Source organism: Nycticebus coucang, chromosome 1, assembly GCF_027406575.1.
Source record: "Nycticebus coucang isolate mNycCou1 chromosome 1, mNycCou1.pri, whole genome shotgun sequence".
Lineage (NCBI taxonomy): Eukaryota > Metazoa > Chordata > Mammalia > Primates > Lorisidae > Nycticebus > Nycticebus coucang.
Genome location: NC_069780.1, coordinates 23312992 through 23325266, shown reverse-complemented (window position 1 = coordinate 23325266; position 12275 = coordinate 23312992). Strand labels below are relative to the sequence as shown.

The following is a 12275-nucleotide window of genomic DNA, read 5'->3' as shown; positions in this document are numbered from 1 at the left end:
TACTGGATTACAGGTGTGAGCTACCATACCTAACAAAGAAAATAAACTTCCGTTGTTCAAACCACCAAAGTCTCTGTATTTTGTGGCAACCTGAGCTGATGAGTACCAGTCAGCTCAGGAGAAGTTAACTGGAGAATTAGCTGGGGAGAAATGAATTGTATAATCCTAATACCTACCTTCAAGATGAGTCATTCCACTGAATGTAGAGGTATTTACTTATACAGCTACAGGGGCATCTAAGAAGAAATGCTATGTCCATTAGAATACCTTTTCCTTCCAATTTATGTTATTATACTAAGACTCCATAACACAAAATAGAAAAGTATTCTTGGAAGCATGAGCATTTATTTACACTCAACCCAGCCATTCTCAGTAGCACACCAGTGGCATTTTGGGCTTGATATAAGTTCTTCATTTTCAAGAATTATTCAGTACTTTACAAGGTATTTAGTATCTTCAGCCTTGAGTGGTTGTTCTTCTGATCTTGCAATATGCATATATATCCTAAACATTTCCAAAGACTACACAGAGCAACAGCAGCTCCCTCAGAAGAGAAGCAGAGGTAAACTTTAAAAGATGTAAAGAAAACAGAAGTGTTGAAACAAAATTTATTAAGTGACTGATTAAATTACACATACTTCTACAATTCCACACATAAAAAATTGTAATATGCAAAGCCATAACATTTTGGTAAGTGCTGCTTTCCTATATTAAGTATTCTCTACATTTCCTCAGAGTAAATCCTAATGTTCCACTTTGAAGCTTCTCATTTCATTGCTTCATTTATATAGTTTTGAATATATCTGACATTGCAATACCTTTGCCCGTTCGTTACTCCTAGGCTGCCCTAGGATGCAGTCAACAAAAAAACACTCTTTACTTGAAGCAAAGAAAATGCATCTTCTTTTTGACTTTCATATACCTTTCAGGCTGCTCTTAACTGATCTTTTACTCTAAAGACTTTCTGAAATTGTGTGTTTGTGTTCTGGGTTAAAGATTCAAGGAAAAAAAGATGAGACGTGAACACGACAGAGGAAATGAGAAAATAAATCAAAGCACCATGCTGAGGAAAATTCGTGCAACTGAGGTCCAACTGAAGATCTAGAAGATTATGATTCTGCTGAAGATCAGGCTGTCCAGATGGCAGACTCCAAGACAGAGCTTTGCATGGAGAATGCTTGCTGGGAGTGCCTCCAAGATCCACGCCTTTGCAAGGGAAAGGGAGGGAGGAGATAGGAATGGGCAGAAGGTGATGTGGAGCCGCCAAACAGGCCTCTGCTGAAACCACAGCAGCTCTGGAGCCCGGTGGCCCTCCCACCAATGTTCCCTAATTGTGCCGAAATGGCTAGCCTCTTGACCTCTCTCTTCTTCCAACCAATCAGGCTTGAAGGAAGGGGTGTCTGCAGCTGCAGTAACTGTGAAGGGGCTAACACACAAAAGCTGCCTGCCCACCACATTCCCAGCACAAGTGGTATCAAAAAAAGAGGTATTTGGGTGGGTATCACAGTGACTACCACAGAGTCTAACCAGATTTTAAAGAAATGGAAACTCAGGGGCAGAAAACACTCTGTCAGCTACAAATCTCAACCAAAAAAACCCAGAATTTATAATTTCGTGTTTCCTACTACTTCTAACAACAACAACAAAAACCCCAATACTATGATGTTTATTTTATTTATTTATTTTGAGACAGTCTTACTATGTCACCCGTGGTAGAGTACAGTGGCATCACAGCTCACAGCAACCTCAAACTCTTGGGCTTAAGCGATTCTCTTGCCTCAGCCTCCCGAGTAGCTGGGACTACAGGCACCCACCACAACACCCGGCTATTTTGTTGTTGTTGTTGTTGTTGTTGTTGTTGTTGCAGTTGTCATTGTTGTTTAGCAGGCCCAGGCCGGGTTCAAACCCGCCAGCCTCGGTGTATGTGGCCAGTGCCCTAACCACTGAACTACGGGCGCCAAGCCTCCAGCCAGGATTTTATAGAGAGAACTAAGTCATCAAATTTATCACTAAATTATGAAGAGAGCATTATATATTAAATTTTTAGACATCAAAGATTTGGGGGTATGGCTTTATGTATACTCTACAAGACATTCTGTTTCTGTTCCTCACATACTGGCTAGTAACATACACAATAGTCGTACCTCACTTTTCTGGGTCTTCACTGGTCTCAACAAGAAAAACATCACATTCATGACAATCAGCCGGCTCTGACTAGACGAGCACGCTTCACTTAGCAACATTACTGTCCTCCCTCTGCATTTTTGATTGTACCTCAGTGGTTAGACATGATATAATAATTCTCCATTTAAAATGCTATGGATAGTAATGGGAACGTTGAGTTACCATATATTTGTCGATATACATAAACAATAGGTTCTTAGATCCTGCTTCTCGTCCTCTCCCTCTCAGCCCCAGAGACGGTTCTGTTCTGTGCACCTGCACTCTCCATTCCATACCTGCTTCCTCTGCCCTCTGCACTGCTGACTCCTCTTCCCCTCCCAGGGGTTGGCATTAGGTTCTTTCCTCAGAGGTCCACATAAGCTAAAGTAACACCTTCCTAAGACAAATTTCTTTTACATAAATTTAGCTTATATCCTGATAACACAAGTACCTCAGATCATCTTGCTTACTCTTTTAAATTGCACACAAACTTATGGCCACCTGTATATTTACCACTGTATTCTTAGCACATGGATTAAAACCTGACATCTAAGTATTCAGTAATTATTCAATTGAAAGAATGACTTACGGTTTATATGATTTTAAATACGCAACAGGAATACAATACTCGTAAAATTACTTATCTGGGAGGAAAAAAATCAATTCACTATTCATTTTTTAACAATTCTACATAAAAGAAGGGACTTCTGTATCCTAATACCGTATTTTCTGTTCAATAACCTCGAAGATGTCTATTTCTCAGCCTTCTTAAAGAACAAAATGAGTATGTTTCTGTTTCCACAAATAAGGTACTTTTAGGGTAATAGAAATAAATTTGACTGTGTAACAAAAAAATTGCTGCTTCTGACTAGCTTAAAACATTATTGTAAGAAAAAAATGTTGAAAACTCTTAAGAGTAACCTCCCAATGTCACATTAAAAATAAGGCTATGACAAAAAGTCTGTATAGGACAAACAAAAACAAGTCATAAATTAAGTCACTAGACCTACAATATTTTTGCAAGAAGCTTTTATAATTTTTTGCTAGCTTTTAAGCTAGCAATATAAGATGTTTCAGGAGATTCACTGAACTCAGGAATTCAACTTCTGACAGGGCTTCGCCCTTTGTGATCTTGGCTGAACATTTGTCTTCATGTTCAAGTATGCATCATCCCATTTATGTAAGTCTATGCTTTCAATGACATGATACTTTAGTTTAAATTAGGCAAGGTATTAAATTCTTATTTTCAGCTGTACCTATTTCAAATTTTAGTCATACATGTTATCTTTTATTTACCTAAAATTCTTACCAGTGAATTCCTTCTATCAATTCTGTAGTTATGCTAGAAACTGGGTTCATGATAGAAAATACCAAGTTTACCCTACAATACCATTTGTTTTTATAAGACTTTAATTCTATCTTCTTTTAGACATCATCCTTTTAGATCAAGAAAGAATTATCAGATATAGGAAAACCTGGTCGAAGAAAGTGAATTTTCTTACACAGACCAGAGACACTAGTAGGGACTGATGTCAGGATCATAAAAGCACAAGCAGTCAAGACCTCTCTTTCAGTATCCGAAAGAGAATGATGTAATAAATGAAAGACATCTTCTATATCATGAAGTGTAAGGGAAAGGCACATCTAGATAAATTCTAGAATTACTTTTTAAATGCATTTGTTGGGCTAAATTTTAAAGAGTAATCAATTACTAATTGAAATTTATCTAACTTCTCCAAATAATCAGATAGTTATCCTAGTCCATTCTGATATTAAAGTGAAGAACACCCATAAAAATAAACATGAACCCTCGAATAAAGGCAAATTCCTTCAGTAATCATTCTCACATAGAAAATAATTCTATGTTGTGTCACAGTCTAATCGATCTTATGTGTTACTCACACAGGATGTGATGTTAAAGTAATTTCAGGGAAAGAAATCAAACGTGATTTCTTGCCATGTTTTCACTCACATTTAAGTAACCTCACAAAACTAAGAATGTTTTCCAAATGAGATATCAAAAGAATTGTTTATTTTACCCAAGTGATACTATGACAAGTCCTGGATGACACTGTTACTGTCCTTAAGGAAACAAAACAAGTACAAAACTAAGTTAAAGACAACTTTATTACTTTTCCAAACTTCAAAATGCATTTATTAATGAACTTACACCTAATATATAATACATTATAATACAAGGCAGAAAGCATTTCTGGTCATATATTTAGCTTCCATGTATTGCCTAAAACATAGCTTCCTAGGAACAGCAGCAATGCACAGTTCATCTTGCTAAGTGAAATATCTCTCATGTCTCAAAATCATACATATTGCAATTTACCGTAAGCTCCTGTCCTTTGGTTTAAAAAAAAAAAAAAAAGTAGCCGGGCGTTGTGGCGGGCGCCTGTAGTCCCAGCTACTCGGGAGGCTGAGGCAAGAGAATCGCCTAAGCCCAAGGATTTGGAGGTTGCTGTGAGCCGTGTGACGCCACGGCACTCTACCGAGGGCGATAAGGTGAGACTGTCTCTACAAAAAAAAAAAAAAAGCTATCTTTTCTGTTATTAATTAATGCCTAGAAATTGTCTACACCCTAAAAATGTCCGCCAACTTAGAAATATTTCCTTTGGTAGAAAATAAGATCTTTGAATCTAACCAACCAAAAGAACACTGTAAAATTGTCTTCTTTCCTTTTTCAGGAGTCAAATCTGGACTTCCTCTTCTTCATATAGCCATCCTGAATAGTACCTGCTTTAAAAGATACCTAAGTCTACAATGAACTCTTTAATAGCATCTTCTCTCTTTAATCCTGTGCTTATTCAGAATAAACTACAATCAACTTTAACATTACATAATACTGAACTTAAAAATAATCTTGGGAAAAGTAATAACATAAAGGAAGTACTTTCCGAATTAGACAAGGGTATTATCTTCTCATCTGCCTCTGCTTCAACCAACCAACCAAATTCAACTTACGAAAATAACTCCCTTTCTGACTGAGGTTACTATCCTAGTAATAATGGAAACAGATGTAAATCCACTGAAGAGATCTAGTCCCTCAGTTTTCTTTTTTGGTTTTACATTTGTGAGCTAGCAGCTAGCCTAAAACACGCTCATGTTCCTTATTCTCATAACAATAGGAAATTCTTAGAAAATTATAGAAAAGGATCTATTTTTTCCTAAAGCAAATTTAATACAGAATTTTTCAGTGAAGTTGGAAAAAAAAGAAAGAAAAAAAGAAAAAGTGGATGAAAAGGTATGTGCTGGCTGCTTGGGGAGCAAGGCTCATAAATCACTGTACGTTAAGAGCACGTGCTGAAACTTCATGGTGCCAGTCACGTAATTTTGTGTATTTGGGACTAAAGACGTGAAGGGGTATCTTTTCCCTGTGGAAATAAAAAGAAAGAGTGACAGAAGAATCATAAGAAAGAGAAAGAAGAAAATTCAACACTAATTCCATCATGCAGACAACATGCCTCATAAAAACATAACTGCACATAACTATTGTATTAAATAGCAAAGATTTTAAGGGTAGAGCCATTTTTAGAAATACAGCCCACTTGGAAACACTGACTTTTATGCCCAAAATAAAGTGACTGTAAGACAACACATGAACTCATTCATAGAGATAGGTACTATTAGCAAAGCACCCCCAAATATACCTTTTTGCCCATTTCTTGTTTTAATACTAAGGAAAATAACCCACAGACATAAAATCCAGACAATATCCACTAATTTAAAAATCTGTTAAGTTGTACACTGAGGTCACACAAAAGGCACCGACATTAAATGCTTAGCTTCTAGTTGCAAAGACAAAAATGCCATACCATTAAACTGGAAAGTTTGAAAACACAAACTCAGAACATTCATGAAAGGAAAGCATTCAATTTACAAAAAGATGGAGAACTTACTTTGCTTTCTTCGTATTATCAGTTTCAGATTCTTTCACTGAAATACAATAAGCAATATCCAGTATTAGTTTGCTTTCAATCTCTAATCACTTAAACAATTCCCTATTCCAATCAGAATCCAATGTTTCAGTTTCAGGGAGCCACTAACACATGTTACATACTGTGTCATCTTCTACAAACTACAGTCGGTAGTAGTGCCGATACTGCTGCTACTACTTCTACACTTCTGAATAATACTTTCCTAGGCTGGTGTCTTATTTAGGGTACCCATATTATGCATAGCATAATTTAAAAGCAAACTATCTCAGGTTTGTTTTCAATAACTTCCAATCAGTCTAAATCAGGCATCCTGAAACCTTTTAGGGGGCCAATTCACTGTCCCTCAGACTGTTGGAGGGCCGGACTATAGTTTTTAAAACAAAAACTATGAACAAATTCCTATGCACACTGCACATGTCTTATTTTGAAGCAAAAAAACAAAACAGGAACAAATACAATCACACTTCCTCATGTGGCCCAGGGGCCGCAGTTTGAGGACCCCTGGTAAATGCTGCTCTCTGTGGCAAGGAACATTAGGTATCATCTAGGATACCTAGAAGTTCACTTACGATGTTCAGTCCCAGTGATCTGGGCAAGGATTCGGAAAGAGCGGGACTGAGTTGTCCCGGTCCGTGGACGCCAGTCTTCAGTGTCCTCCATCAGCCTCTTCTTGCTGGCATCGCTGTGAGTGGGTATGTGATAAAACTCTGTATTGCGCTCCACAATGTGCTTTCTTGGTGGACTAGGGTTAAGCAGGGGGAAAAAAAGAGAATTAAAAATTGTAAAATTATATTAAGGGGATAAAATATCCTCTACAGAATTAATTTCAATGTATACATGAAATCTTCGTTTATATAGTTTGCTTTTGCAAGTATATTCAGCCTCAATTATTTAAAAAGCAACCTTCCAAAATAGACTAGGGGTTTTTTTATTAGTAAAAGAAGTGCATTTGTTAATATAAAATAATGCAGCAAGAATGTATTCAACAGATGAATTACCGTTTAGGTGGGATTTTCCTTTTAATTGAAAGAAGAAGGCAGCAGAAGAAAGATTTCCAACATGAAGAAAAAGGAAAGAAAAAATATAAGAAAAAGGAAAGAAATAACTAAAAAGTGAAAAGTCCATAGTAATCCAAATCAAATCATTTGAAATTACTTTTATTATTCATTGTATGTCATACAAAACAGACAGGGACTATATTCATGACCACAGTTAAATACCAATATACTGCTGGAATGTATTCACTTCCACGGAATTAAATAATCATATCTTTACTCAGCCCAGGAACCAAAAATGGCTGGTAGAGGCTACTGACTGAAAAGGGTCCAATCTGTTATTTCCTATAGTTTTCTCACTCATCTGTATTGATATCCCTTATCCTAAATAAAGTTGCGGTGCAGGGGCACAGTAAAGAGCTGTGGTATGATGGAAATTGATGAAATATGTATAAAAAGACCAGGATTTAAATCTTGGCTCTAGGACTTTCCAGATGTGTGATTTTGAATAACTCAATCTAACTGAGCTGAGCCTCAGTTGTTTTTACTTAAGAGGAAAGAATATCACATACAATAGCACTGACCTGGGGATTAAAGGAAATAATATATGTGAAAGAAATTTGCCAACTATATAGTTCAGGCACTTTGATTTTGGTAAGAATATTCCTTTTGTTAAATATGAAGGAAAATATTAAGGAATATACAACATGTATTACTTTAATACTTTAGGATATACTGAATATAATAAATAGTCCCCTATTCTCTCCTCTCGAATAGTACAAATACAAACTTCTGGAGGCCATTAGTTTAATTTCAGAAGAGAAAAAGGAACATGAGTCTAGACTAGCAGACTACTGGCACAAGATCTGAGTAAACAAAGTGCTCTAAATTGTGGTCAAATGTGGGTGGCAACACATTTTTAACTCACTGCTAGAAAATCATAGTGCTATCAGATGCCAAATACTGTTGTCATTCTAATAGTTACACTATCTCAGTACACTGGAAGAGTTTCTACCCAATGAAGAAAATGATAAAGTTAACGACACTAACTTTAAAGTCAGACTCAGTGTGTGTTTTATCTGAGTCACTTAACTTCTAAAGTCTCCATCTTCACTTGAGAAATAAGAATTGCATATTAAAGTATGGTTCTCAAGAATAAATAAGATAGATAACATATGTGAAGTGCTTTCTACATAACCTAACATGTAGTAATGATCATGATAATGTGTGCTTTTATGATTACTAGAAAACCAATTGCAATGCATAGTCTAAGACTTTAGCTCATCTGTATAAATACAATTACAGAGTCAATAATAGTATAAACAAAATAGTAAGACATTTTGATTAATGGCAATATCTTATAATTGCACAAGTGAAAGGTCTAAACGAATTTCCACTAATATTCAACAAAACCTAGTCCTTTCTAAAATGGAAATTTTTTTTTTAATTGGTAAATAGGCATACACTTCATAAACACATTGCCTTTGGCAGATGTAAAACTGACAACTCTTTATCTTATGCAAGTACTCGAAAAATTTATATTTAGCCACTAAACTTATCACAGTTTTAAATTTTTCTACAATTACTGAGAGTAGTTTTACTCTTAAATGGTGCCAATTTCAAGTATAAGACTTTTTTATCCTTTATAAACACTTTGGCTTATAAAAACAAAATGATGATGTCAAGCTAGGACATTAAAAATAATAAAATGATACCACTACGTAGCATTTTTAGCCATGACCCATTTGCAAAAAAGTATAGTACACCCCAGCCTCTTTATGTAATTTGCCACACAGCTTAGGGTCTTGTGTTAGTGCTTTCTTCCTGGCTCTGAAATTCTATTCTCAGATGACTATGACTAAAAAAGAATACTATTGATGGGAAAAAAAAAAAAGAATAATTTTGATGATTTTTAGTTTTCAAAACATATTTGCGATGGAATGTAAACTTAACTCTCAGGAGCAAGTAATTCGTTTCAAAAGACAGACATTCACATTTAGAAAAATACCGAAGAAGGCAGGCCTAAACTGCACTGCGTCTCTAACTCCAGCATGGGGGCATGAAACTCCTCTATCCCTCTGAAGGTTGATTTACTTAGTTTTTCTACTGCGGAAGGATGGGCACTCTGCACACACCCACTGATTTATATGAAGTCCGTTAGCATAAAAAGAAACATGTTTTTTATCCCCTACTTAACATTTTTGAAAATTCTTCTAAAAAGAAGATACTAGAAAAATTTACTGGGGTATTAAGTACAAAGCACCATGGCAAGTTACAGAGAGATGATGAAAATTACCAAATGAACCATTGATTAAGTACTTACACAGTGCCAGGGTTACTGAGGAGGAATAATACACACACAGAAAGATGTGACAGAACAGAAGACATTGATGTTCCCAGGATGATGAAAACAGACAAAGGTGAGATCAAAAGAAAAAAGGAGAAATAAAAATGAAGTAACAAAATTCAAAACAATGAATTCAAGTGAAGATGTTATACAAACAACATGCTTTCAAATAAACATGTAAACACAGACAAAACGAACATGTGTTAGTGGAAATTCTGCTGCACTGTTATTATCAAGGATGGGAGTTGTACCTGCTTTTCCCGCAAAAGGCTGAAAACTATTTCATGTACTAATGCTAGTTCAAGTCTCAAGCTACTGAATACTAAAAGAGATTAAGATCCACTATCATTGTCTATCCATTAAAAAATGTCCAGGTTTTATAAAATTCATTTTAACAAGAACCCAATTCTTATTATGGTCCTAATCAAAGCAAGAGTGTAATTAGACGTAACATGTAGAAACATCACTTTACAATCACTTTTAAAGTGAGAATAAGAAACAATCTTTCACTGTCACATAACAAGAGGATATATCAATAGCAGATTTAATTTCCTAACAGAGCTTATCCTGAATCATATATTATAAAAGAATGATACATTTGGGGGGAAATTTTTATTATTTCTTAAAATGTAGTGAGTATGAGGAAAATGCAGGAAGCACAGTAGATTGTAAATAATGGGCTATCACTCAATTTTCATTCTCTCCTCTGTCCCTCATTACCACCACCCACAGCCACAGCCAAGTCCCAGTAACATAAAAGTGATTTTTGGTAATTCCATAGTTCTGTGTTATCAGTGCAATAATCATAATTATTGCCCAGAAAGGCATATCTGATATGATACAGTAAAGTAACTAAGTTAAAATACCTAAAAAGAAAGAATCTCAAAACAGTTCATTCACATAATCTATTAAGTGCAGAATCATTAAAAAAGGCATTGGCATTCGGGTGGTGCCTGTGGCTCAAAGGAGTAGGGCGCAGGCCCCATATACTGGAGGTGGTGGGTTCAAACACAGCCTGGGCCAAAAACTGCAAAGAAAAAAGCATTCATATTCCATTGTGGATAGAGAAGATTAAAGCATAAACTATATAGTTTGTCAAAGCACACATTATAGTGTTCTCAAATTATGCAATGATGTTTAGCCAGAGTTAAGTAATAATTCATTATAAACAATGTGAAAAAAACTGCCTATTAGACTATTTTAATGCTAAGATTGGTCAGTATAGGTGTATTTCCACACGTCAAAGTCAGTTTCACAAACTCAACAGAAGACTGGGTTTCACTGAGTGCGGGTGGGAGGTAGGAATAAATTGATTTTAATAGTCTGCCTGCATTCACTCTTCTGCAGCCACAATGCAAAGCAGTCTCTCTTCTGCATTGCTATATTAAGCAGCAGGGAAAGAGTTTTGTAAAATAAACTTCTGAACAGGGTAGAATGCACATTTAAACATTTTAACATTTAGGAAAAATGTTTTATGTCAACATGAAGTGGGGGAGTGTTTTAAGATTTGGTGATGGGCAGTAAGTGGAGAGTTGATAGATTTCAACCTAAATATGTCAATTGGATTATATCAAACAAATATTTCCACATTTCGGATGACCTGGCTTCTCATCTTTGCTGGGCTGCCCACTTCCCCTGTGCCTGGGACAACCTATAATCTACAGAAGCCTCATTTTCCTCAATAATTAAATGAATTACGATGTCTTTGTCATTCAGATTTCTTGTAAGGAATTATGATTAACATATATGAAGGCATTTTGAAAAGTATACAAACACAGATTTATTATGTTTGAGATGGATGCCCCAACTACTCAAAAATAGTAATATCAAACCCAACTCTAGTATATGCACATCAGTTCACTGCTATGGCTTCAATTCAACTTTATAATTATTAAGAAAAAACACTAATTCAATCACAGAAATAAACCCAAGTCACAATGAGCAGGTGATGCAGCAGAAGGCATATCAAAAATTTGGCTTCCAAAGACCTCAATTCTTAGCTTTATTACTTAGAAAATGCACAACTTGAGAATATTGTGCAATCTTTCAGCAGTCAGAATTTAAGTAAGAATTAAATTAGAAACATCTAATTTAATAGAAACATCTGCTGCAACACACAGTGAAACCTAACAGATTAAAGGATCTTGATCTTGATTTTTTTTTTTTTTTTTTTTGAGACAGTCTCACTATGTTGCTCTCAGTAGAATGCCGAGGCATCACAGCTCACAGCAACCTCAAACTCTTGGGCTTAAGCGATCCTCTTGCTTCAGCCTCCTGAGTAGCTGGGACTACAAGCACCCACCACAACACTCGGCTTTTGTTGTTGTTGTTTAGCAGGCCCACGCCAGGGTCAAACCCACCAGCTTCGATGTATGTGGCCGATGCCCACTCACTGAGCTACAGGCGCTGAGCCTTGATCTCGAATTTTTTAAAAAGTCAATATTTAATCTAAATGCTTAGATTTATTTTTCCAAATTCCATTTTTCCCCTTTACAAGTCAAACTGTTTTCTGTACTGGAATCTAGTTATTAGTCAAAGTCTCTGTATGTAAAAATTTAACTACAAACAGATAAACAATAATTAATTTTCTGTTTGTAGTTAAATTTTTACATACAGATAATTAAGGTTTAGGGATGTTATACTAATACATTAGTATGCAATATTCCTATGTATATATAACAAAACTACATACAGATAATTAAGGTTTAGGGATGTTATACTAATACATTAGTATGTAATATTCCTATGTATGTATAACAAAACTATTCAACCTAAGATCACAGTAGAACAGAATTGGAATGACAATGACATGTAACATAATTCAAC

General features: G+C 35.6%; 1 protein-coding gene across 7 annotated transcripts in view; it reads right to left on the bottom strand.

Moving 5' to 3' along the window:
- PDLIM5 (PDZ and LIM domain 5) overlaps window positions 1-12275 on the bottom strand; it is a 225992-nt gene that overhangs the window by 84262 nt on the left and 129455 nt on the right. For 3 of the 7 annotated variants that reach the window (XM_053608692.1, XM_053608717.1, XM_053608860.1), the window contains exons 6-8: window positions 7106-7123; window positions 6677-6849; window positions 6069-6105 (exon numbers count right to left, since the gene is read on the bottom strand). In XM_053608692.1, coding sequence (XP_053464667.1) covers window positions 6069-6105; window positions 6677-6849; window positions 7106-7123 — 228 coding nt within the window. Of the gene's footprint in view, window positions 1-348; window positions 5544-6068; window positions 6106-6676; window positions 6850-7105; window positions 7124-9425; window positions 9441-12275 lie in introns of those variants that run through there. The other 4 variants (XM_053608773.1, XM_053608946.1, XM_053609102.1 and 1 more) reach the window with 3 other exon arrangements.